Here is a 22,236-nt window from a genome sequence, read left to right as displayed (position 1 = left end):
CACGCTGTGCTTATCCAGGCCTGAGTAGTGGCTGACGAGCTGCTGGCCTTGCATGTACGCCTGATATGCCGTGCTGGCTACATATACCAACTATTCAGCTGTCATGCCAAGGTATCTCTCCTGTATTGCTAAACTACCCCCCCCCCCCCCCCAAGTAAAAGTCCCTTGCTTGTACCGACATGTGGTCGCCCAGCTAGGTTGCTAGCACGCTTGTTTGTACGCCTATATTGTCGTCCGGCTATGTCACCCGTACGCCTACTTGACTTTGCTGCTAAGATATCTGCACGTCTCTTTTTAGCAGTCCTGCTAGCTTGTCTGTACGCCGATTTGGTCGGTCTTTAAAGTTACCTGCACGTTGATTTGGTTGTCCTGCTGATATTCGCCTGCACGGGGAGCTGTACGCCTAGTCGTACGGCTTTGTAGACGTGCTGTTAACATACTTCTATATGGTATCCCAGCTAACTTCCCTGGATGCGTACCTGCACGTGTACATGTACGAGTATACAAGGTGGCACGGCCCGTTATCAGTCCTGTCCTGGCAAATTACCTGTCCTCTTAGACAAGGTGACCAGCTAACTTACCTGTCCAAGCAGATACGAGGTCCAGCCTGCACACACAAAGGGGCAAAGTCTTGCTGCAGAGACCTGCCGTGCAATTCGGCAGAGCTCTGCTTTACACTGCCGTGGTAAGGCGTTCCGCCGCCATGCATACATTTGTACATAATCAAACAGTGAACTTGGACTAGTTCTTCGCTCTCCGCTTGCCTTGGTTGCGCACTCTCTCCTGGACCACGTGCTTGTTTGGGTTGCGCTTTTTCCTCGTCTTGAACCCTCCTTTGGCCTAGAATTTGACGTTAGCGGCGATTCAGAAGAAATTTAGTCGGCTGCAAACTTACTGGAGTGCCCCAGATCGACACGGGGTGCACGTTACCCTTACTCTTACCACGACCACCACCGTGAGGGTGATCGACCGCGTTCATGGCCACACCACGGACTGTAGGTCGGATATTCAGCCACCTGCTTCGACCAGCCTTGCCCAATTGTCTGAAGTGCCAATGAGGGTTGCTGGCAACGCCAATAGTAGCACATGCGTCTCTGTGCACTTTCCGCACCTCCCCACTCTGGAGTCTGACAGTGACATCAGCCACGCTCTTTCCCTTCTCTTCCTTTGCAATGACAGTGGCGTGTGTACCTGCACTGCGACAGAACACGGCTCCTCGAACCGCCGCCGATCCAACACAGTACACTTGAGTGCCTAGCGGCACCATCTGCATCGGCAAGCAGTTCCCTCTGAACGCAGTCTTGGCGGCAAGAATACCCGGATCTACCACACCACCCATGCTCTCCAATAGCTCTTTTGGGATTCCTGAGCGAAATGACTCGACCACATCTCCTGCACGCATTCCCTCTGCAGCAATGATGTAGCTCTTCTTTTTGGTCTCCATGTTCTCAACCAGCGCCAGATGAGCAGATCGATTAGGGTCGTACTCGATGCGCTCCACCAAATGCTTTCCAGGCTCTGATCGAACATAATCCACCGTCCTTATTCTTCGTCGGTGTCCACCTCCACGATGTCTCATCGTCACACGGCCTGAGTTGTTCCGTCCACCCTTTCCATGACCGATTTTCGGGAATGTCAACTTCTTGTACGGCCCGCCTTTCCAGAGATGGTCATTGATGGGTCGTCTGAGATGTCGGGTACCGGGAGTCCGTGGGGTGTAAGTCTTCAATTGGAAGCCGGTCTGCTTTCTCGTCGGCGCTCGCGAAGGTGTGAAGGCGGATGTGTCCTGAGTTGTGGTGGCTGCCTGTACGGGCGTCTTTGGGACCGGTGTTGCATATGTTCGTCTCAAGGAGGTGATGAATGAGCGGCATTGTGACGGCCGTATCCGAGGTTGGAGCATGGCTGCGAGAGTGGTTTGAGGCAGCAAACGAGACCTCAAAACGAGGCGACACTCGTGCAGTTGTTGTGAGGGATGTGGTGATGATCGGAGGCTGTCACATTCGTCTCGTGTTCTACCATTGATCTGAGCTTGAAGTTCGAAGGCAAGGCGGAGGTGACTCCGACTATCACGTGATGAGTCACTCAGCGCTACTAGCGTGCTTTCCTCTTCTGGTCCGGGACGTTGCTATGGCGGCACCTCCCACATGAGCTCATCCATCACGGAATCAAGTACCTAGGATTCCTTTCCGAACGGTCTCTCTTTCTGCAATTACATCTGCAAATCGCGTGGACAGCACCAACATCACAACACGAGCAACTTCTGCAGACTATTTGGTCATATTTCCCGCTCAAAAGAGTGCTGGCAAAGAGCGCAAAGGACCGCAGCGGCATCACGAACACAGCACGTCTGACGGGAGTGGGGCCGGGATCTGCATCGTCAACAACTTGAGGTCCCGTATCTCGCGTTTTCAAGAACGCTTGGACCACCCCTGCAACCGCGCTGCCAGGCACCAAAACCTCACTTCGCGTCTGAGGTTGTTACTTCACGACGACCACCACATCTACCACATCTACCCACCACCAGACTACCGACCATCACCGCCATACCCTCCGCATCCTCCGCCTCTGGTCCGACCATCGCCAATCGACGCTGCACTTGTCAGCTCCGCCGGTCCAGTTCGTGGCTCTTTAGCGCAGCATCTTCACCATCGCATTGCAGCGCAGTCCCATGTTCATATCTCGACACGACACACACATTACAGCGACATATCTTCCCTGCAGCTCTCCCATGCAGTGGTGACCGCAGATATTCCATCTGTACGTTTCCAACACGCTCTTACCGCCGTCTCGAGTCGACCAAAACAAGCTGACTTAAGCTTTTTGATGCAGCAAACCAAAACATACCTGCACATACGCGTGCTTTCTACCTCTTTGCACGACGCGTACTAACTAATACCACCTCACACATACATCATGCCGCCCGTAAGTACTGCACAGCTCGTTGTCGCGGCCATGTCGTCGCCCAAACAATCAATACCCTTACTGACTCCTTGCCAGGCACGGATTGCGAGACGAACGGTGACGGACGAGAATGCAGAGACCACTGGAACCACACGCTTGACCCGCGCGAAGGCTGCTGCTCTGGATACCACTGTCGGCGAACCGCCAAAGAAGGCCGCCCTTGCTACCAAGCGGTCGACAGCAACCACAGCCACCAACGCTGCCATTGGGAGAAAGAGGACGGCGCTTGGAGATGTGAGCAATGTTGTCAAGAAGGATCCCACCGACAATGGCGACGCAAAGAAGGACCCGCTGGCCAAGGGCATGCTGTCCAAAACCGCGAAGCCTGCTGGCATCACAAAGCAGCCCGCCCGCAGCACATCGACACGCACTGTGCTTGGCCAGAAGACTACCACCAATGCCTCATCAGAACTCAAGCGCCCTGCCAGCGGTAGCGGTGTTGCTGCGCCAGCCAGCAAGAAGAGAAACACTTCTTCTACCAAGCCAAAGCGTGAGCTGGAAGATGACGAAGACGAGGAGAACGCCCCTCCTTCAAAGAATGCTAGTGTCGAGGTGAAGCGTGAGCAGAAGACGCGATCTGCCCATGTCGTCGAGGACCTTGATGATGGTGAGATGACGCTGGAGGAGTTCACCAAGAACGCCAAAGACCTCGACACTGAGGATATGGATGATCCTCTCATGGTCGCCGAGTACGTGCACGAGATCTTCGACTACATGAAGGAGCTTGAGATCTCCACCATGCCCAACGCCGACTACATGGACAACCAGGGCGAACTGGAGTGGAAGATGCGCGGTATCCTCGTCGACTGGTTGCTCGAGGTGCACACTCGCTTCCGCCTGCTACCAGAGACACTCTTCCTCGCTGTCAACATCATCGATCGCTTCCTCTCATGCAAGGTGGTCCAGCTTGACCGCCTGCAGCTGGTCGGTGTCACCGCCATGTTCATCGCCTCCAAGTATGAGGAGGTTCTTTCGCCTCACGTCCAGAACTTTGTCCACGTCGCCGACGATGGCTTCAAGGATACCGAGATCCTCTCTGCCGAGCGTTTCGTCCTCACCACCCTCGACTACGATCTCTCCTACCCGAATCCGATGAACTTCCTTCGTCGCATCTCCAAGGCCGACAACTACGACATCCAGACTCGCACTCTTGGCAAATACCTTCTCGAGATCGGCTGCCTCGATCACCGCTTCATGAAGTACCCACCGTCGCAAGTCGCTGCCAGTGCCATGTATCTTGCGCGCCTCGCACTTGACCGCGGCGAGTGGGATGCCACGCTTGCCAAGTACGCTGGTTACACTGAGTCCGAGATCATGCCCGTCTTCAACCTTATGGTCGACTACCTCTCATCGCCCGTGATGCATGAGGCATTCTTCCGCAAGTACGCATCCAAGAAGTTCCTGAAGGGTAAGTCATCTTCATCCGCACTTGCTCATCTCTTTGACTAACACTCCATTGCAGCTTCGATTGTCCTCCGCGCTTGGGCGAAGAAGTTCGCAGCGAACAGCCTCCTTCGCGATGCGAATGCTCCCTCCAGTGGTGGCAAGACTCCTCGCTCATAGTGCTGTCGTGGACATTGCTAAACCTCAATGCAGTATTGCACGCACTACCATCGAAGGTCAGCGTCCGTCGTTCGCTGGATTTCATGCAAGCCGCGACGCTTCGTGAATCTGCTCACGAGGGCGACACATCGATGGAACTCTAGACCTACTCTCGGCTTTTCACAACCCGGCGCTTATCATGATCGCGGCGGCTGGCGAGCATTGCTAAAGAGCGCGGCGTGCATCGTCCGCGGTTCTTCTCACTTCTTTCTTCATCTGCTTTTTCGCCTCACAAGGCTATGTGCGCGCGACCTATGATCGACGACAGCACATCACCAGCGACTCGAGGAGGGAGGGTCTCGAAACGGCATTGGATCAAATTTCCGATGCACTTGCTTGTTGCAAAAAGTGTGCTTCTTTACACGGCGTATGGGTGTCACCGGTGTCATTCGGCGCCTCGGCGGATGGCCTTGCCGTCATTATGTTGCATGGGATTAAGGACTGTTTCATTAGCTAGAGGTCTAGCATGAGCATATGATATCGACCTCGTTCATAAACATCTCGTTGCCGTCCGTCTTCGTCGTCCATGACACCGTGCAGAAGGACAACTCGAGCCATGACTTTACCTGGTAAATCCGCCTGTAAGTCCGTGCCTCTTGAACCGCGGCATCTTGTAGACCTCATGCTTCGTCCATCATCGCAACGTAAACAATTCCTCCATGTTACACCTACAGATTACCCGCGAACGATGTCTCCGGTCGACGACTACTACCCCATAGAGTGCGCCTTTTGCAAAATCAGCGCCGCCTACCAACCCTCGTCCTCATCGCCAGTACCAATCTCGCCCGACCCGGACCTTGTTTCGCCGCAATGTCACTTAATCCTCTCGACACCACTCGTGCTCGCCTTCCTCGACATCATGCCCATTGCCCGAGGACATATCCTCATTACGACTCGGAAACACTACACCAAACTCTCGGACCTACAAGCCTCTTCGAAACACGGCGATTGGCTGAGCAAGCAGTCGGCGAACGAGGTGCGAGCGACGTCGCGTGCCTTGGGAGAGTGGATGCCGGTGGTGTCAAGGGCGCTGTGTAAGGTCACTGGCATTGAGGATTGGAATGTGGTGCAGAATAACGGAGAACGAGCGGCGCAGGTGGTGCCGCATATACATTTTCACCTGATGTGAGTTGGTCTGTTGAGATATTCGACGCTCTCTCCGCTCTCCTGCTCAAACGGCACATTCTGAGCTGCTGAAGCTCTGGTCATGCAGCCCTTTTGAGCCCGACTATGGAGATAGGTTGCGACTGCACTCTCATGCTCGTGTGGCATCTTCTAAGCCGCTGAGGGGAAAGTCGTGCAGTCCAATTGGGCATGGCTACGGAGACAGAATGCTTGAGAATTTGCTGACAGTCTACATATAGTCCGAGATATCAAGAAGGAAGACTAGAAGGCCAGAGGACCGCGCGCAAGGATCATGGCATGTTGAAGAGCTGGAAGGTTTTCGGGCGAGGGTCGAGAGAGGATTTGGATGACGAAGAGGGCGCCGAGCTCGCTGGACTATTAAGAGCTGCGATCAAGGAAGAAGTGGAGGAGCAAGACTCGGCCGAGAAGGACAAACCGAAGCTATGAGTGCGACATCATTGGGTTCAAATGGGAATAGATGGGAGAGAGGATGATACCCAGGATGGATGCATGTGTACATGTAAGAGGAAGCAGGTCGTACATTGGAACGATAAGAAATCACGGGAAAGCTTCGATGAAAGAGCAGCAGCCACCCTTCGAGAAACCCAATGCTCTGGTCGCATCCGCTAATACACACTTACCACAGCGCAGTATGATACAGTCGTCCGTCGAGCCGAGAAACCTTCTTCAACCCCTTCGCTATTCGCCCTTTTTTCTGCCACAAAAACGCTTCCACGAGGCCTCGATTGATCTGCTCATCATCAATCCAGTCGTTCAGGGCATCCTCTTCTGCGACCCAAGTATACTCTCCCCAAACGATCCAGTCATTGATCAAATCCCTCAAGCGCGAGTTTTCCCGACAATGCTTGGACACCTCCTCCATCGCCTTGCGGACGACTCGAAATTCCTTGGCTTCTTGTAGCAACTCGAACGCCGCATCGATGACTGCATTGCCGAATGCGGGAACTTGCAACTTCTCCGAAACGCTGTAAGCTTTCACAAAGTCGACGAGCTTGTCCTCCGAAGCCCTTTCAGTGGAGGCTATACCCATGCCATACAGCCAGCGCGCAAGAATCATCGTCCCTTGGAAAGGAACGTCGAGTTCGAGCCATTGCATGCCGAGCGCAAGACCTTGATCTTCGCAAGCTTGAACGAGTCCGCGGAGTCGCTTGCTCATTGAGGTGAGGAGGCAGGCGTGAATGTGTATAGGTGGGTGTTCATGCGGATTGGATGGATCAAGGGTGGTGCAGGATATGGCGATTATGGGTGACGTTGGGCTGCGTTGATGCTGGTCAGTTGGCTAAGTCTGCAAGTCAGATGCAGGTTGGACGCACTCGAGGGAGAATGGTGGCACTGGCCCACGGCTGATCGTACGGCGACCTTCTGTCGTGCGAGTCGATCGGAGACGCTTGCGGATCTTGGAGAAGACAGGCATATTAGGTGGGAATTTGCAGACGAATTCAGTGGCATCGTATACGGTTTGCAAGCCATGTTATGCTGGCATGAAACCATAGCAAACGCTGAACAGCACGCCTGATGCACCATTGTGCTGCTTGTTCAACACGATCAAGGAGTCACGACATGAATACATCGAGGCATGCCTCCTTTGGCTGCATGGGAACTCCCACCAGGCGGACAGGTAAAATTCTACGACACATAGGCATATGGCAGGTGATCTAGCAACTAAGCTTGCTGGTAGCATAGTACCTTAGGTACCCTGCCATGTAGGCGTGCAGATAACTCAGCGACTTCGCCTATCGCACATCACATACGGCGGAACATCGTTCATCCGCGACAGGCTTCGAGATACCTTACATCCTTGCCTTACATATTGGACACGACCTCCACTTCTACCATTTGCTTACCTCGATCAAGAAACACAACACCATCAACATGCTAAAACCAAGAATCCTCCTCCTCGGCAAGATCGAGCAGTAAGCAACTCACCTCGACCTCAATACCTCCAACACCACCTAACAACCACGCAAGCGCTCCTAAAGCCTGGTCCTTCGTCTCCAGTCTCGGACAAGTAATGACTCCCAAATCCACCAACCGCGCCGACTTCATTCGAGAATGCAAATCCGGAATCTTCGACGAATGCCTCGTCGCCTTTCGCACTTTCTCCAGCGTCAAAATCACCGGACCTTGGGACGCCGAACTCATCGCCGCATTGCCCAGGGGTCTTGAATTCTGCGCTCACAATGGAGCGGGATATGATCAGATTGACGTGCAGGCTTGCTCTGCTCGAGACCCTCCACTGCGAATCTCGAATGTACCCACAGCTGTTGACGATGCGACGGCCGATACAGCGGTTTTCCTCATGCTAGGTGCTCTGAGGAGGTTCAATACTTGCATGACGATGCTCCGAGATGGGCAGTGGGGAGGAGGCCAAGAACCGCCACTAGGTCACGATCCTGAAGGGAAGGTGCTGGGTGTCCTGGGTATGGGTGGTATTGGCCGGAACATGGCGAAGAAGTGCGCCGCGTTCGGCATGTCCACTATCTATCACAATCGCAACCCGTTGTCCGCCGAGCTATCGGGCGGTGCGAAGTACGTCTCCTTCGACGAACTGTTGGCCGAGTCAGATGTGTTGAGTCTCAACCTTCCGCTGAACAAGCACACACGACACATCATCTCCACGCCCGAATTCGCCAAGATAAAGCGAGGAGTGGTCATCATCAACACTGCGCGAGGAGCGGTGATGGAGGAAGCGGCACTGGTGGAGGCACTGGAAAGTGGCCAGGTAGGATCGGCGGGACTGGATGTGTTTGAAAAGGAGCCGGAAGTTCATCCTGGACTGTTGAAGAATCCGAATGTGATCATGTTGCCACATATGGGCACTTCGACCGTGGAGACGATGAGGGCTATGGAGGAGTGGGCGATTTCGAATGTCAGAATGGTGCTGGAGCAAGGCAGATTGAAGAGTCCTGTGCCAGAGCAGAAGAGCCTATGAGTACTGAACGGAAGGTCGAGGGATGAAAGCTGCGTGGAACTCGCTAAAAGGCCGCGACTATGCAGTCGGCCAGGTGGTATCTCTTCCTTCTCTCTGTCGCTCTAAGCGCTGGAAAATGCGATGCAAGAAAATGTACAGGTAGAAAAGAAACACTGTTCGCTCAAATGCCGAAAACATAACCCTGTCGATCTTCTTCGTCGAGACACTGCGATTTTCCTCGACCCTCATCGCTGCTTCTGGAGCATCCAGCTCCTCAACGCCATCGAGCAGATTCTTTGGAAAACTTGGCTCTGCCCTCTCTGCTCCTCGTGTTGAATGAAACCGTTCGCGACCATGAGCTTGTTGATGTCATCGTTGGGATCATTGTTCGTCGCCATGAGTTGCCGTTGCGGGAAATCTGGTAAGCGCCCACCGACATGTCGTGCAATCGCGAGAGAGTAGAGCACATCTCGAGTCTCGAGCATGTTGAGAATGGCGCGTATAGCATTGAGACTGTCGGTGATACCTTTCAAGGCAGACGGCTGGTCGTCTCGGATGGAAACAAATCTGGCGAGATGATGCCAGAAAGAGCGTTCGTTATACTTTTGGTCCGATGCCGATACTTCTTGAGGCTGGCCCATAGGTGGAGATGCCTGCGCTGGAGAAGGTACTCTGCCTGGATCCAGAAATTGTCCGGTCAAGAGGTGCTCGACCGTGTCAATGCGCGGCAAAAGCTCTTGCAATAAAGGGTCAAGACCAGCGCCATTCGTACGATACGCGGCAGTACGTGGCAAGCTCGCCAGAAGCCATACTAGTCGCGCCTCCATCGACATGGTAGCCTTAACGGCGGACTCGTCTCTTGAAGACATTTGCTCCATACACTGAATGAAATAGCTTTGTAGCTCTGCATCTTCGCGGAGCTGCGCAAATCCTCGCTGCGAGTACCACGTGGTCTCGAACAGCCTGTCCAGTCCGCTTGCATAGTGGTATTTGAAAGATGTGTCGATGACCTCGAGACCCACAGCCTGGATCACAGAGGTATCCCCTTCGCGATAGCGCGGCGGCACATCATGTAGAGAAAAGAGGTCTTCCATCGAGACTGACTTGACTGCGGCGCACTTATCAGTAGGATCCTGGGCGAGGCATTCGCCGTCATGTCACGCACCATCACGCTGAGGTTGCAGCGACGGTGGATAGTTGTTGTGTGCCATGTTCTGCTGTTGCGGTGATGCGGTGGACAGTGCGGGATCAAGCGATGGAGGTTGGTAGTCTTGATGCGACTGTGCGCCGGTGGGGTATGATGCGATCGGAGCTGGCCCAAAAGCTCCTCCAGTACCAGGGTATGAGGGCGCCGACTGGTATGGGTTGTGTGGTATGGACGGCGACTGGTGAAGTTGGTGTTGTGATGGCGGCGGCGGTGGTGGTTGTTGATTAAGGTGATGCGGCGGAGGAGGCAGCGGTGATTGTTGGTGGAGGTGGTGGTGATGTGCAGTCGAGTGTTGCTGCTGGAGGAGAGGAGGATTCGGAGCGGGCTGGATCGGAGCTGGCTGAGGCGTCTGTTTGAAGACGGGATCGTAGCCCATGCACTCGCGCTTGCTTTTCTGACAATTGCGACAAGTCGGTTGGGCCTCGTCACACTGCGAGGGAATGAATGGCAACAGTCAGCAATGGTTCGTCTGGGTAAGGTAACAAGTAAGGTAACAAGCTCGAGGTGTGCCCTGGTCTGCCAGAAACTTTCGCTTGTCATCGCTTCAGCGGCTCGTCCCTCTCTCGAAACACCAGCAGCGCGTCCGTCGAGCCATCGAAACGCGACACATTCATTCGCTTACCTTTATTCTTCGTTTGCGACATGTTATGCATCCCGTCTTTGTCCTCCGCTTGATCTCCTTCTTGCTGTGTCCGCCGGACATCTGACGCGACTCCAACGAAGCCTGCGGCGGGATGGGATAGCGCATCATACCGTTTTGACCGCTGGCGCTTTGCATGGGTGCTGCCGGAGGTGGAACTGCGCCGGTGTGGTATTGATATTGAACGGGCGGGTAGGGAGGAGGATGTTGTGGGTGCTGCGCATGCGACAGCATCGTGGCGGGATTGTAGGGCGGCGGAGCGTAGTGCTGTTGGGGTGCTGGAGGCGGCGGCTGCTGCTGCTGTTGCTGCTGGGATTGCGCATCGAAGTGCTGGATGGACGGGAGAGCCATCTGTGGCGGTGGTTGTTGCTCAGCAGACACCGGCTGGTGGTGGTGGTGAGGAGGATAGTCGTAGTTTGCGCCGGCGCCGCTCATGGTGCTGACAGCTTCCTCCGCTGCTGGAGTCTCGGTCGGCGACGAAGAGGACGAGCGACAGCGACGAGGACTAGGACCACTGGCCGTGGCCTGGTCATCCATCGCTCGGGGCTTTAACGTCACGCCCACCGCGCGACCTGATTAGCGGCTCTGAGATGTGCCTTCTGCGTGCTGCGTGCTGGCGCTGCCGCCTTCAAGGTTCCGTCCCGCAGCGGTCGTCGGGGTTAGTGAGCGCGGTGAGTGGTCAGTCGTGTCTCAAGCGCCTCGGCCTGGCGTCTTTAGGGCCAGGATGGGCACTGAGCCGAACAGCCTTTCTCGTGGTGCTAGGAGGTAACTGCTAAGCGAGAGAAAAAGACGGAGTTCGGCCCAGAAATGTCGAAAAGGCAGAACAACTCGCTTGATCCTCCTCGTGTGCACTTGCCGAAGAAGTCTACATAACAACAAGATATGCCCTCTCCTCCACGACTGACAGCAATATACATGGGAATAGCTGTCCGCCTATCAAACCCGACCACCATACGCACCAGTGGACACCTGACGAAGAGCTCCTCCGGTTCATCGTTGTTCGCATCTTACATACATTTGGGGCCGGAAACGACCCTGGTCAGTCAGATCGCTCAGAACCGACCCGTCCCCATCCGCCTGCTGCCTTTCATTCATGCACTTCCTGGGGCCGTCAATGCGAATTATGCACACGCATCTCGCCTCTCTCTCCTCGCGCACAACGTCCGAGCATAAACAGCCCACGAAGCGAGGGAAGATTGACGAACAGAGCCGAAACGACCACGGGACGAGCCTCGTCGAGTCAACACGAGGAAATAGACTCCACCTTTCAGCCTTTTCACCCATGCCCCAAACCTGTCACCTCCCCTGTCAACGACCCATGTCCTAGTCGAGCACGCGACACGACAGCTCGTTCCTTTGAAAATTCGCTCGCTTACAGGCATGCATTCGAGAAAGCGAGACTTGTGATCGCACCTTCCTGATTCGCTTGCTTTACTCGACCGGTGTGCTCATGAGGATTGTCATCTCAATTTCGATGTCGTATTGTATTGGTATCATTGAGCGTAGTCGTATCTCCATTCCAAATCGTCAAAACAGGAGGCGAGAGCATGAGAGAGAGCCATGCTGAGTCTGGCAACCCACCACCGTCTCGCCAATCGTTATCCCGTCCCCACCCGGAAGCAACCCACTGGGTACAAGGGCATTCATCCCGGTCCCCTGTCCAAAACACAAAACCAACCCAGCCCGAACCGCCGCCGCCGCGCCGCACTGCTGAAGCGACTCGTTTATGCACTGTCCCAGCCCCAGGTGGATCCTTTCCTTTCATCCGTCCCTCTTGTTACAGTATCACGATCCGCCTTCCTCACATCACAATCACATAAAATTCGCCGCGGGCTCCACCCCGCTCTCCCAGGAGGCGCCGAAGGAGTCCAGCAGTACATTGTCCCAGTCGGCTTCGGACATGCCGTTGACCAGATCGCCAAAGCCGCCGGTCATTAGAATGCTCTCCGCCGCCGCTCCTACTCCGCCTTGTGTTGAGCCATTGCTCATGCCAGAGCTGCCGTTCCAGCTCTGTGGAAGCACAAAGCCAGATTGCTGCTGTTGGAGGTCTGATATGGAAAAGTCCTGTTGAATGTAGCCTGTCGTGAAAGAAGCTGTATTTGGATCGAACATTTTCGTCGGACCATTGTCATGCGCTTGCATGTTGACCGGCGAGTAACCTGTATGTGACGTGCCTGAGGAAACTCCGTTCCGCTGCGACTGGGTGCTTGAAGCGGGTGTCGTCCCTTGGTCGCCGCTGTTATCCGGACTGGTGTCCATATCGGCAGGCAGAGAGGTACCACCTGGCGTTCGGACAGGCAGTACGAAACCTGTCGAGTGGCTCTCACTGGCAGGCGTTGTTGACGGCCATTGTCCAGTCAGATCTGGTCTACTGTAAGCGGCCAGGCCGGTGTCGCCATAAGTAGGCCGTCCTTTCCACTTGGTGCCGTCTTTGTCGCCAAGTTGTGGCGCGAGAAGATGTTGCGCATTACATCCATCGATGAAAGTTGGCAATTGCGTTCGGAGAATTTGCGTCGTTGCTCTCAGAGAAGGCTCCAGTCCAGCACCTTCCATGTCGACGTCTAGCTGGACGAGAAAGGAGTTGGTGAGTGGGTTCTTGCGCTTGATTGCGTGCATGGCCGAGAGGAGGAATTGGAGAGAGGACTGGACTTGAGAATCCTTCGGGCGGGATTTGAGGTATTGAACGAAGACGCGAGCGGCCACGTAAAGGGAGAAACATATGAACGGGTTCATCTGCAGAAGTCAGTGATATCCCTTGACCACAGCATGTCAAAACACTTACGGCAGACAGGTCAAGGTGGCAGATCTGACGCATAATGCTCGCCGTTTCGGCCGCCGCCGTGATGCACCGCACTTTGCTCTCCGCCGAGACACGAGCCGACATCCGGTTCTTGTCCGCCTTGAAGATGGCCGCCTGATGGAGACATATCGTCGAAGTATGGAGGTACATATTCAGGAAGACAGTATTGGCGTTGTTCAGGCCCTGCGGTAGTCTCAAGTGCTCCGGGAGAGCGAGCGATATATTGAGAATAATGTTCTCCAGATCTCGGTGTCGCTTCCAGAATTCCCCTTCCAGATCATCGGCTCGGTCGTCCGGACCAGGTCGATGCAGATGTGTGATGTTCCGGCCAAACAGACATGCCATCAAGACCACGCCACCGAAGCTAGAAACACCTGCTGGGCCAGACGGTTCCAAGGCCTGTTTGAGGGACAACGCCGTCGCTGGCTCCCGGCTCATATCGTACGCATCCTCTTCACAAGGCAGATTGGTCATGATGTCTCCTTCATCCACCGTCATTGGCCAGCCAGTCCCAATGCTCGCATATCGATCCACGGAGAACGCCATCCAGAATGTCCTTCGCCTCTGCTCCCTTTCTGTCCAATCTCTCGGCGGTGGTATGCACTGTTTGACATCCACACCCAGTCCATCTTGTCGATGCAAGCCCATCATCAGCGCCAGCCGACAGGCCCGACCGGCCGACATCCACGCTCGAGGGAAGTACATCAGCTTGAACTCATAGGTCGCTAACAGAGACCATGCCTGGCAATGCCCCACAGTGATTGATGGTTCACCATGCCCCTTCATCTCGTCCTGTTGCAGGTACTTTCTCGCCCGAACGTAGAACGCTTCTTGTAGGCCTTCGTACTGATCCGTCACTCCGGCGGCATTACACCACATGGCGTATCGCAACGCGATAGGCGGCCGCATGTGCGGCGCAAGGTGCATGGCAGCATAGTATCGTGACCGATGAACCACAGGGAGAGATGGGTGAATCTTGGTAAAGTAGGCATTGTTGAGGGCGTCAACGATGTCCTGGTTCGGGAGAGGTTCATCTAGTCCAAGGCCGATCAATTCCGTTGGCTGCTCGAAGCTGCCGTCCAAATGACCTGCACCAGCGGACCGTAGATGAAAATTGTCCTGTCCTAAAAGTACCGGCATCATTTCAATCTCAAATGTATCGTCCTCAGGTATAGCGCCAATGCCGCTTCCTTCCCGCCTCGACACCGGGACCTGCACCGGAACATCATCCTGCGTTTTGAGAAGCGTCTCGACCTGCGCGAGCCTCTGTTCGAGTGCTTTCACGTATCCTCTCTTGGGCCCACTCTTCTTCCTCGCCTCATCATACGAACAGTCATGCTGCAGGCGTGAACACGTTCCGCATGCAGGTTTGGCGCCATCGCATTTCAGCTTGCGCTTCCGACAGATCACGCACGCAATTCTTTTCAGCTTCCCGGCCTGTCCATTGGTAGCGGCATTATTTGTGTCTTCTTCCGACGCACGGCGCGATTGCGGATCGGAGAGATTCGAGGGCTGTTGCGTGAGGTCGTTAAAGTAGTCGTCGCCAGGCGAGTCGTCTCGAGGCTCGGGCATTGTAGAGATTGTGCACGCCGACGCGTGAGGTGTCAACTGTTCCCACAGATGGTCACCGCGTTGTTTGATCGCCCCCTGTTATACTGGAAGACGCAGCTCTTCTGCGGGTTGCACGATCTAGCATGTGATCGTCGTAGAGTTCAGGATCATCGCGAACCTTTGTTGCCTTGGATGGTGGGAGTCGGAGCGTTGCGATGGGTCAGGTAGTGCGGCGAGAAAGGTGCCATCAAGCTGTATGCTTCGAATGGACAGAGAGTCGTGACATGTCACAGTAGAGCGCATTGTCGCAGGCCCAAGTCGACGCATCATCTTAATTCGTCGACATGATCCTTCAGGCGGCTGAAGCTGTTTAGGTGGTACCGCAAGGTCGGTCGCTTTACTCCCGAGGCTTACTAAGGTAGATAAGCACTGAGCTGCCGATTCGGAGTCTTTGTAAGGTATGGCCTCTCGGAGGTGATGGAAATGAACATGGTTCTTACGGGTATACACAAGGAGAACTTATAAGTACAGCCACAAAGCCATCCAGTCCATATCGCCGCGCTGCCACCTCAGTAGTGGGTAAAGTCATTCACGTTCCTGAACAATCCACTCGGTGTGTACCCCCGCCGCACACCCCTATTCCCAACATGCGAAATGAGGCTTTGCTGCCAGTCAAGCAGCTGAGGCCAGCGGAAGTCTCGCAGCTGGCGGAGCGTGCTGGTACGTGACCTCATATTCTGCCTGATAGCGAGCAAGATCCTGAGCATACAAGTGTTGGTATTTCTGAGAAGAGCGTCAGTAAAGAGCAGCCAGCGGATTCGCCGAGTGACTTGCCTCCTTTTCGCTCTCGGACAGCTCCTTCCATTCCTTCGCGATGAGTGCAACTCTCTCTGTCACTGGAATATTTCTGAAGTCGCCGCTGGCCTGCCTGTTGTTTGAGAAATGAAGGTACGCAGATACAGGCCTCGTCACAGCTCGCTCGTCTTTGATCAGCGGCCATGCTGACTGCTTGCCTTTGCCCGTGCGATATTTCTTGTCGAGCTGTTGGCGAGCATTGTTGGCCAAACGGATTTCTTCCGCGCTATGCGACTCGACCCAGCGTTTGTACTCTGCACGTGAAGCTTCGGCTGCTGTGCGGGAGACATGATTAAAGTGCTGACACGGCGTTAGACCGGCAAATCAATATATGACCTTCCGTACGTACCTCACGCTCGGCGGCATTCAGAGACTTCCATTCCGCTGCGACTGCCGTAACGCGCTTGGTGAAGTTCTTGAGCCGGGTCTCTCTTGTGGATGACTCCGACGCTGTTGAGAGGGATCCTCGCTCCTTGTTCTTCTCCTTGGTAAACACAGCATAAGGATTGTCGCCGACGAGTTTAGGCGGGCTTAGAGCGATCCTCTTCAGCTCATTCAGCTTCTCCTTCTCCACGACCACCTGTTTCCTAGCCTTGGCCTTGGCTTGACGCTCTTTCAATGCTGCCGTTTGCGCTTCCGTCAATTGCTTAGGCTGTCGCTTCGTTGGAGATGTCTTTTTGCTTTTCTTCGCGGCGGCGTCACGCTTGGCTGCGACGTTCTTCGCCGCAGGGGAACTGCCGTCGGCCGGCTTTGCGGCCGCCTTCTTCACGGCGCGTTTGACAGGGCGGGAGGGTTCCCCAACGACGCTCTTTGGCCGACCAGGTGTCGCATAGGATCGAATCGGCAGGACAATGGTGCGTGTCACGGGGCGCACGACCGCAGGCACCCCGCGGCGCAACAACATCCGTCCAAGCATTGTGAATGTCGAAGTCGTGCGGTGGCCGCAATTCGATGTTCGAGTGGGAGTCCACGGAGTTGCTGTTCAGGGTTGTCCTCAAGATCCAAGGCGCTGTCGCTGCTGTGGAAGATGCTGTCGTCGTCGTAAGTCGATGGTGTCGCGTGTTTGGCTTGAAACCTGGAGGCTGGGAAGCATCCCCGGAGCTCTTCAGCTGCGAGCTTGTTTGCCGGCCACGGAGATCGGGGCGGTTCGGTCCGCCGTCTCCGCCTCGCTCTTGCTGCATCCACTTTCTTCGAAACTGTTAACGACGCCGAATTCACGACACCCACGCGATTACACGACCCGCGCACGATCCTGCACGATAATTTCACTGAACTCCAAGCGCGAGGAATCACCACCGATCGATAGCTCGGCAATCTGAGGTAAGGTCCGACCGGGACTGAGAAGAGGAAAGCGGAGAAGCAGCGACGGAGGACAGCGGAGGAAGGTCGCCAGGCAGGCACGCGGCGGATTGAAGTCGAACAAACGAGGAGAAATTGCAAACACATGTGGACGTACGACGTTACAAGGACAGATTAGCGAAGGAAAGCAAGAGCAGGCTTGTACGGACGAACGCCCAACTCGGCCGTGCAAAATGGGCCGCTCACCAAATGGTTATAGGAGAGATGAAGACCGCCGCCGCGATGGTCGAAGTCATCGTCGGTCACCAAGCCGTGATGTAAGAGCACACTCGCCGAACTCATACAGGACAGACTTTGACCACAATCAGCGCCGCGAGGATCGAGATGGACGAGGAGCACGCCGGGACAGAAGTCGGGACCGCGACAGCGGACGTGGAGAGGATCGAGGCGACTCGCGATATCATGACCGGCCGAAGGAGCGTCACCGAGACAGCGACCGTGACCGGTACGATTCCAGGCGCGGCGAACGCAGAAGCAGGGACTATTCCCCGGTGAGAAGTTCTGGACATCGTAGCTCGCGCGATGACGATCACTACGATGACTCGAACAGACTCTCCAAACGCCCAAGATACGAGTCTAGCCATTCACGACGGGAACAGGTATGCCATCCCCCGAGCAAAGCTTTTTCCGAGACTCGGCTAAACCTACAGAACAAGTCACGTACCGCATCCCCTCACCTGAGTGCCGCCGAGCTGGAGAAGATGGCAGCCGTAAAGGCCGAAGAGGAAAAGCGAACCGCAGCAGAGAAGGCTTTACAGGAAGAACGACGCGCCAAACTCGAAGCATGGAAGAAAGACGTATTGGCGAAGAAGATGGCCAAAGCGACTTCCGACGCTGGCGGATCCTCTATTCCAGCATCGCCAGCTCCCGATTCGCCCGCTCCGTCAAACCCAGCTACAGTGGAAGAGGCCCCTCCTGCACCGGTTCCACAGCTCGAAGCTAAGCCACGATTAAAGTTTGATCCCAAGGAAATCAAGCGTCGTACTGAGGTCAAGATGGCCAAAATGAGAGGCGATGCCTCTACACTGGATGCGGGAGCTGTTCCAGCGATGAAAAATGGAGCCGCGTCTATGGGACGCATTCCTGATCAGCCTGTTAAGGGAAACCAACATCCGCCATCAGCCAAATCAGGAGCACTCGTCGGTGATGTGAAGATGAGCGGATTCGGCTTGAACAAGGGCGCCGCAGAGAAAACCGCTGCCGCTATGCGTAACGCAACTACTTTCGACGACGAAGAGGAAGACCATCGAAAGCTTAAGAAGCTCTCGCAGCTCCCTGAAGTTGAGTCTGCTGGCGACGCAATGTATGCTAATGATGACGAGAATGATCAAGACGAGCAGACCGCCATCTCCGGTGACCTCAGCGAGGAAGCCGAGGCGAAGGCTGCAAGAAAGGCGGCTCGAAGACGTGCGAAGCAGGCACAAAAGGAGCAAAATGACATTACGATGGGCAATACCGAAGACACGGCGACGACCGTTGCTGTAACGGTTGCGCGAGACAGCCAGGCGGACAAAATGGACGAAGACGAGGAGATGGACCCCCTCGAAGCCTTCATGAGCAATCTGGACCAGGTTGAAGCTCCCCGTGAGATCAAAGGTGGCAAGCGCGTCAATCAAGAATTCAGTCTGGACGACGGTCCGGACTTCGATGCAGTCGGCGACGATACCGAAGACTTGTTGCTGAATCCTAGGCACAAGCGGAAGGAAGTACCCAACACGGATCACAGCAAGGTGAATTACGAGGAGATTCGCAAGAAGTTCTATGCCGAGTCGGCTGAAATCGCCGACATGACCACAGAGGACGTCGAGAAGATGCGAGCGGAACTGGACAACATTACCGTGCATGGTGTCGACATCCCCAAGCCGATAACCAAATGGTCGCAATGTGGATTTCCAGCACAGGTCATCGAGGTTATCAACGAGCAGAAGTTTGAGAATCCTACGGCAATTCAGTCGCAGGCTCTTCCCGCGCTCATGTCCGGCCGTGACACGATTGGTATTGCCAAGACTGGATCCGGCAAGACTCTGGCCTTCATTCTGCCCATGTTCAGGCACATCAAGGATCAGCGTCCCGTCGCAAACCTGGAAGGCCCAATCGGGCTGATCATGGCCCCGACTCGAGAGCTTGCAGTTCAGATCCATCGTGAGTGCAAACCATACCTCAAAGCACTGGGTCTTCGTGGAGTTTGTGCCTACGGCGGTGCGCCAATTAAGGAGCAAATCGGTGAGCTGAAGCGCGGAGCTGAAGTCATTGTATGCACGCCTGGCCGTATGATCGATCTCCTCGCTGCCAACTCCGGGCGCGTGACGAACTTGCGCCGAGTGAGCTACGTGGTGTTGGATGAAGCCGACCGCATGTTCGACATGGGTTTCGAACCACAAATCACCAAGATGCTGGGCAATATTCGACCAGATCGTCAAACGGTGCTATTTTCTGCCACGTTCCCAAAGAAAATGGAATCTCTCGCGCGCAAAGCTTTGACGAAGCCTGTCGAGATTCTCGTGGGTGGCCGAAGTGTTGTCGCGCCTGAGATCACTCAAATGATCGAAGTCCGACCAGAAGAGACGAAGTTTGTTCGCACATTGCAACTGCTTGGTGATCTGATTGAAGGAGATGAAGAAGCTCGCTCTTTGATATTCGTCGAGAGGCAGGAGACTGCTGACCTGATCTTCAAGCAGCTTGGCAAGAAAGGCTACCCAAGCGTGTCAGTTCACGGTGGCCGCGAACAAATCGATCGTGACCAAGCGATCATTGACTTCAAGGCTGGCATCTTTCCCATCATGGTGGCAACTTCGGTCGCGGCTCGTGGCTTGGACGTGAAGCAGCTGAAGCTTGTGATCAACTACGATTGTCCCAACCACGGAGAGGACTATGTTCATCGAGCTGGTCGTACAGGTCGTGCTGGAAATACAGGCACCGCAGTGACCTTTGTCACTCCAGCCCAAGAGCGGTACGCTGGTTTCCTCGTCCGCGCACTCGAGGACAGCAAGCAAGAAGTTCCAGACGAGCTCAGAGAAATGGCCAAAGTCTACAAGGAAAAGGTCGCCAGCGGAGAGGCATCCTTTCACAGCTCGGGTTTCGGAGGTCACGGTGTCGAGCGCTACGATGCTGCACGCGCGGCAGAGCGTGCGCGTGAGAAGAAGATATACAAGACCGGTGATGAGCCAGAAGATGAGGAAGACGTCAAGGACAAAAAGAGCAAGGAGTCCGAGGTGGATAAGCTGTTGGCCAAGGCTGCAGGCGGCGTCAAAGCTACCGACATGGCCGCTGCGGAAGAACCTACAGCACCACCTGCCGGCGTTGCCTCCTTGCGCTCGGATCTCGCTGCCCATCTCGATCGCGCCATGAAGGTCGAGAAAGTCGAGGCCGCTCCCGCATCCTCCACGTCCGCAATCAACGATCCACTAGCCAAAGCCGCCGCTGCTGCTGCCAGCATCAACAACAGACTAGGCACCAAAGGTAAGTTTCCTCACAACACCACCACTCAACAATCCAATAACACCAACCGCCTAGGCACGCGACCGGGCGCACCGCCCGAGAACCGCGGCCCTGACGCCGGCGCCTTTCATGCGACCCTCGAGATCAATGACTTTCCGCAAAAAGCTCGCTGGGCCGTCACCAACCGTAGCAATGTGGCCAAGATCCTCGAGGCGACGGGAACATCGATCACGACGAAAGGGTCGTACCAGGATCCGAGCAAACCTGTGCCAGAGGGGCAGAGCAAGCTGTTCATTCTGGTGGAGGGCGATACTGAGATTGTGGTGTCTTCGGCGATGAAGATGTTGACGGAGAAGCTGAGGGAGGGGATGTTGATTGCGCAGGAGAATGAGGCGAGAGGTGGAGGTGGAGGTGGACGGTATCGTGTTGTGTAGGTTGGGGTAACGTGCTCCGGGACTGTAACGCCAATGTACTTCAGAACGTGCATACACGGCGTCTGGCTATCCTTACTCGTGTCATCGGCGTATCGTGTCCTGCGAGGAAGTGGACAAACAACATCCCACACACGGGCTTTGCGAACAGCATGCATACATCCGGCAGCTCAACCCCATCCGCTGAGGCCGGCGCATCTCGCATATTGACTGCGCATTCAAGCTGTATAACGCAAGTTGAATAATAATGCTTCAGCTGCTCAAGCAGAGATATCAAAATGAAGTCTTCCTTCACAATCTTGATCATCGCATGGATTCGCCGCGCAGTGCCGCTGTTATGGGGCCGCGTGTGCAGCACAGCACCGCCGACCAGGTCATAATGGCTCACAAGCACCGCCCTCACAGGCAGCAGAATTGACTGTCTTCACAACGCTGCGGCCTCCTCCGCTGTCGTCGAGGCGGAGTATGTCGCCGCTACGTCCGGTAGCATGCTGCATGGGTTGGAGTTGGACAGATCGTATTTCGCATGGGTTATTCGGCAGTCGTTCCAAGCCGAAACATTTTGCGTTCCTGCGCGTACTTGATCACACCCTCGATTAAGCCAGTATAATAACCAAGATCGACAAACAGTCGCAGGGACACCGATGCGGACCCAAACCCATGCCCGTGACGAGGGGCGCCTAAGATGCAGTCGCTGCGTCAACAAGTTTATGATTAATGTGGGCGCAGGCGGTGCGATCGGGCAGTCGGATCCGAAAGGCCACGGACAGACCGAGCGTTGCAGAGCCGCAGTCTTTGTGAATGATGATGACAGTAGTGGCACCGGCACAAGACAACGCAAGACACATGAGGAACGTCTGGCACTTCCGCTTGAGGATCGAAGCAGCGCAGCGCACCGTGCAGTGCCTCCGTAGATTACAGTCTAGAATCTTCCCCTTCCATTGTTTGCATTCACGGAGGCGGAGACACAGCGGCCGCTCGTGCGTCAAGGCGGCGCAGCAACGGCTTTGCTTGGAAGCCAAGGTCTGGTCTAAGGTAGTGATGCTGCACTGCTGCACTGCCCCCGACGATGGAACGAGAGCGAAGAGGACATCAAAAAGGTCGCCATGGTCTCCCCTCGATATTGAATGATTCTTGCAAAGCAGCAGCATCCAGATCTCTCCCGCACACCTATTCTACCAGCGACTCACTTCCAACAATTCTCATCGACGGCCACCTCACCTCACCGACAAACGCATCACTAAGCCGACTCAGCCACAACCCGCTTCATACTTTTGCCGCCACTTTCCTACGACTTCCATTCCATCTCTCCTCCTCCTCCTCTTCCTCCTCCAC

At 55.1% G+C, this 22,236-nt stretch overlaps 8 protein-coding genes across 8 annotated transcripts; 4 read left to right on the top strand and 4 right to left on the bottom strand.

Annotated features, from left to right (window-relative positions):
- Positions 1-681: 681 nt before the first annotated feature.
- Positions 682-1,978, bottom strand: MYCGRDRAFT_53366 (mitochondrial 54S ribosomal protein RML2; the record flags this gene model as incomplete). Its single annotated transcript, XM_003856343.1, has 2 exons — positions 682-840; positions 896-1,978. The coding sequence occupies 2 exons, from the start codon at positions 1,898-1,900 to the stop codon at positions 742-744; spliced, it is 1,104 nt and encodes a 367-aa protein (XP_003856391.1).
- A 532-nt stretch (positions 1,979-2,510) lies between these two features.
- MYCGRDRAFT_53364 (uncharacterized protein) lies at positions 2,511-4,707 on the top strand (the record flags this gene model as incomplete). Its single annotated transcript, XM_003857225.1, has 4 exons — positions 2,511-2,757; positions 2,830-2,922; positions 2,998-4,369; positions 4,424-4,707. 3 exons carry the CDS (start codon positions 2,914-2,916, stop codon positions 4,522-4,524), a joined length of 1,482 nt encoding a protein of 493 aa, XP_003857273.1.
- Positions 4,708-5,251: 544 nt separating this feature from the next.
- HIT (zinc-binding protein of the histidine triad) lies at positions 5,252-6,135 on the top strand (the record flags this gene model as incomplete). The annotated part of the gene is made up of 2 exons (XM_003857226.1): positions 5,252-5,688; positions 5,949-6,135. The coding sequence occupies 2 exons, from the start codon at positions 5,252-5,254 to the stop codon at positions 6,133-6,135; spliced, it is 624 nt and encodes a 207-aa protein (XP_003857274.1).
- A 1,446-nt stretch (positions 6,136-7,581) lies between these two features.
- On the top strand, positions 7,582-8,641 carry MYCGRDRAFT_83867 (uncharacterized protein; the record flags this gene model as incomplete). The annotated part of the gene is made up of 2 exons (XM_003857227.1): positions 7,582-7,622; positions 7,678-8,641. The coding sequence occupies 2 exons, from the start codon at positions 7,582-7,584 to the stop codon at positions 8,639-8,641; spliced, it is 1,005 nt and encodes a 334-aa protein (XP_003857275.1).
- A 508-nt stretch (positions 8,642-9,149) lies between these two features.
- Positions 9,150-10,912, bottom strand: MYCGRDRAFT_107324 (uncharacterized protein; the record flags this gene model as incomplete). The annotated part of the gene is made up of 4 exons (XM_003856342.1): positions 9,150-9,187; positions 9,393-9,728; positions 9,786-10,257; positions 10,450-10,912. 4 exons carry the CDS (start codon positions 10,900-10,902, stop codon positions 9,150-9,152), a joined length of 1,299 nt encoding a protein of 432 aa, XP_003856390.1.
- A 1,721-nt stretch (positions 10,913-12,633) lies between these two features.
- Positions 12,634-14,770, bottom strand: MYCGRDRAFT_29802 (fungal transcriptional regulatory protein; the record flags this gene model as incomplete). The annotated part of the gene is made up of 2 exons (XM_003856341.1): positions 12,634-13,200; positions 13,250-14,770. Coding segments are annotated over 2 exons (2,088 nt in total), but the record flags the coding sequence as incomplete, so codon positions are not given.
- Positions 14,771-15,490: 720 nt separating this feature from the next.
- MYCGRDRAFT_89562 (uncharacterized protein) lies at positions 15,491-16,589 on the bottom strand (the record flags this gene model as incomplete). Its single annotated transcript, XM_003856340.1, has 2 exons — positions 15,491-15,601; positions 16,023-16,589. 2 exons carry the CDS (start codon positions 16,587-16,589, stop codon positions 15,491-15,493), a joined length of 678 nt encoding a protein of 225 aa, XP_003856388.1.
- Positions 16,590-17,205: 616 nt separating this feature from the next.
- Positions 17,206-20,904, top strand: MYCGRDRAFT_33937 (uncharacterized protein; the record flags this gene model as incomplete). Its single annotated transcript, XM_003857228.1, has 3 exons — positions 17,206-17,523; positions 17,731-20,491; positions 20,546-20,904. 3 exons carry the CDS (start codon positions 17,206-17,208, stop codon positions 20,902-20,904), a joined length of 3,438 nt encoding a protein of 1,145 aa, XP_003857276.1.
- Between the last annotated feature and the right edge of the window lie 1,332 nt (positions 20,905-22,236).

This window comes from Zymoseptoria tritici, chromosome 1 (assembly GCF_000219625.1).
Source record: "Zymoseptoria tritici IPO323 chromosome 1, whole genome shotgun sequence".
Lineage (NCBI taxonomy): Eukaryota > Fungi > Ascomycota > Dothideomycetes > Mycosphaerellales > Mycosphaerellaceae > Zymoseptoria > Zymoseptoria tritici.
This window is presented reverse-complemented; position numbering and strand designations above follow the sequence as displayed.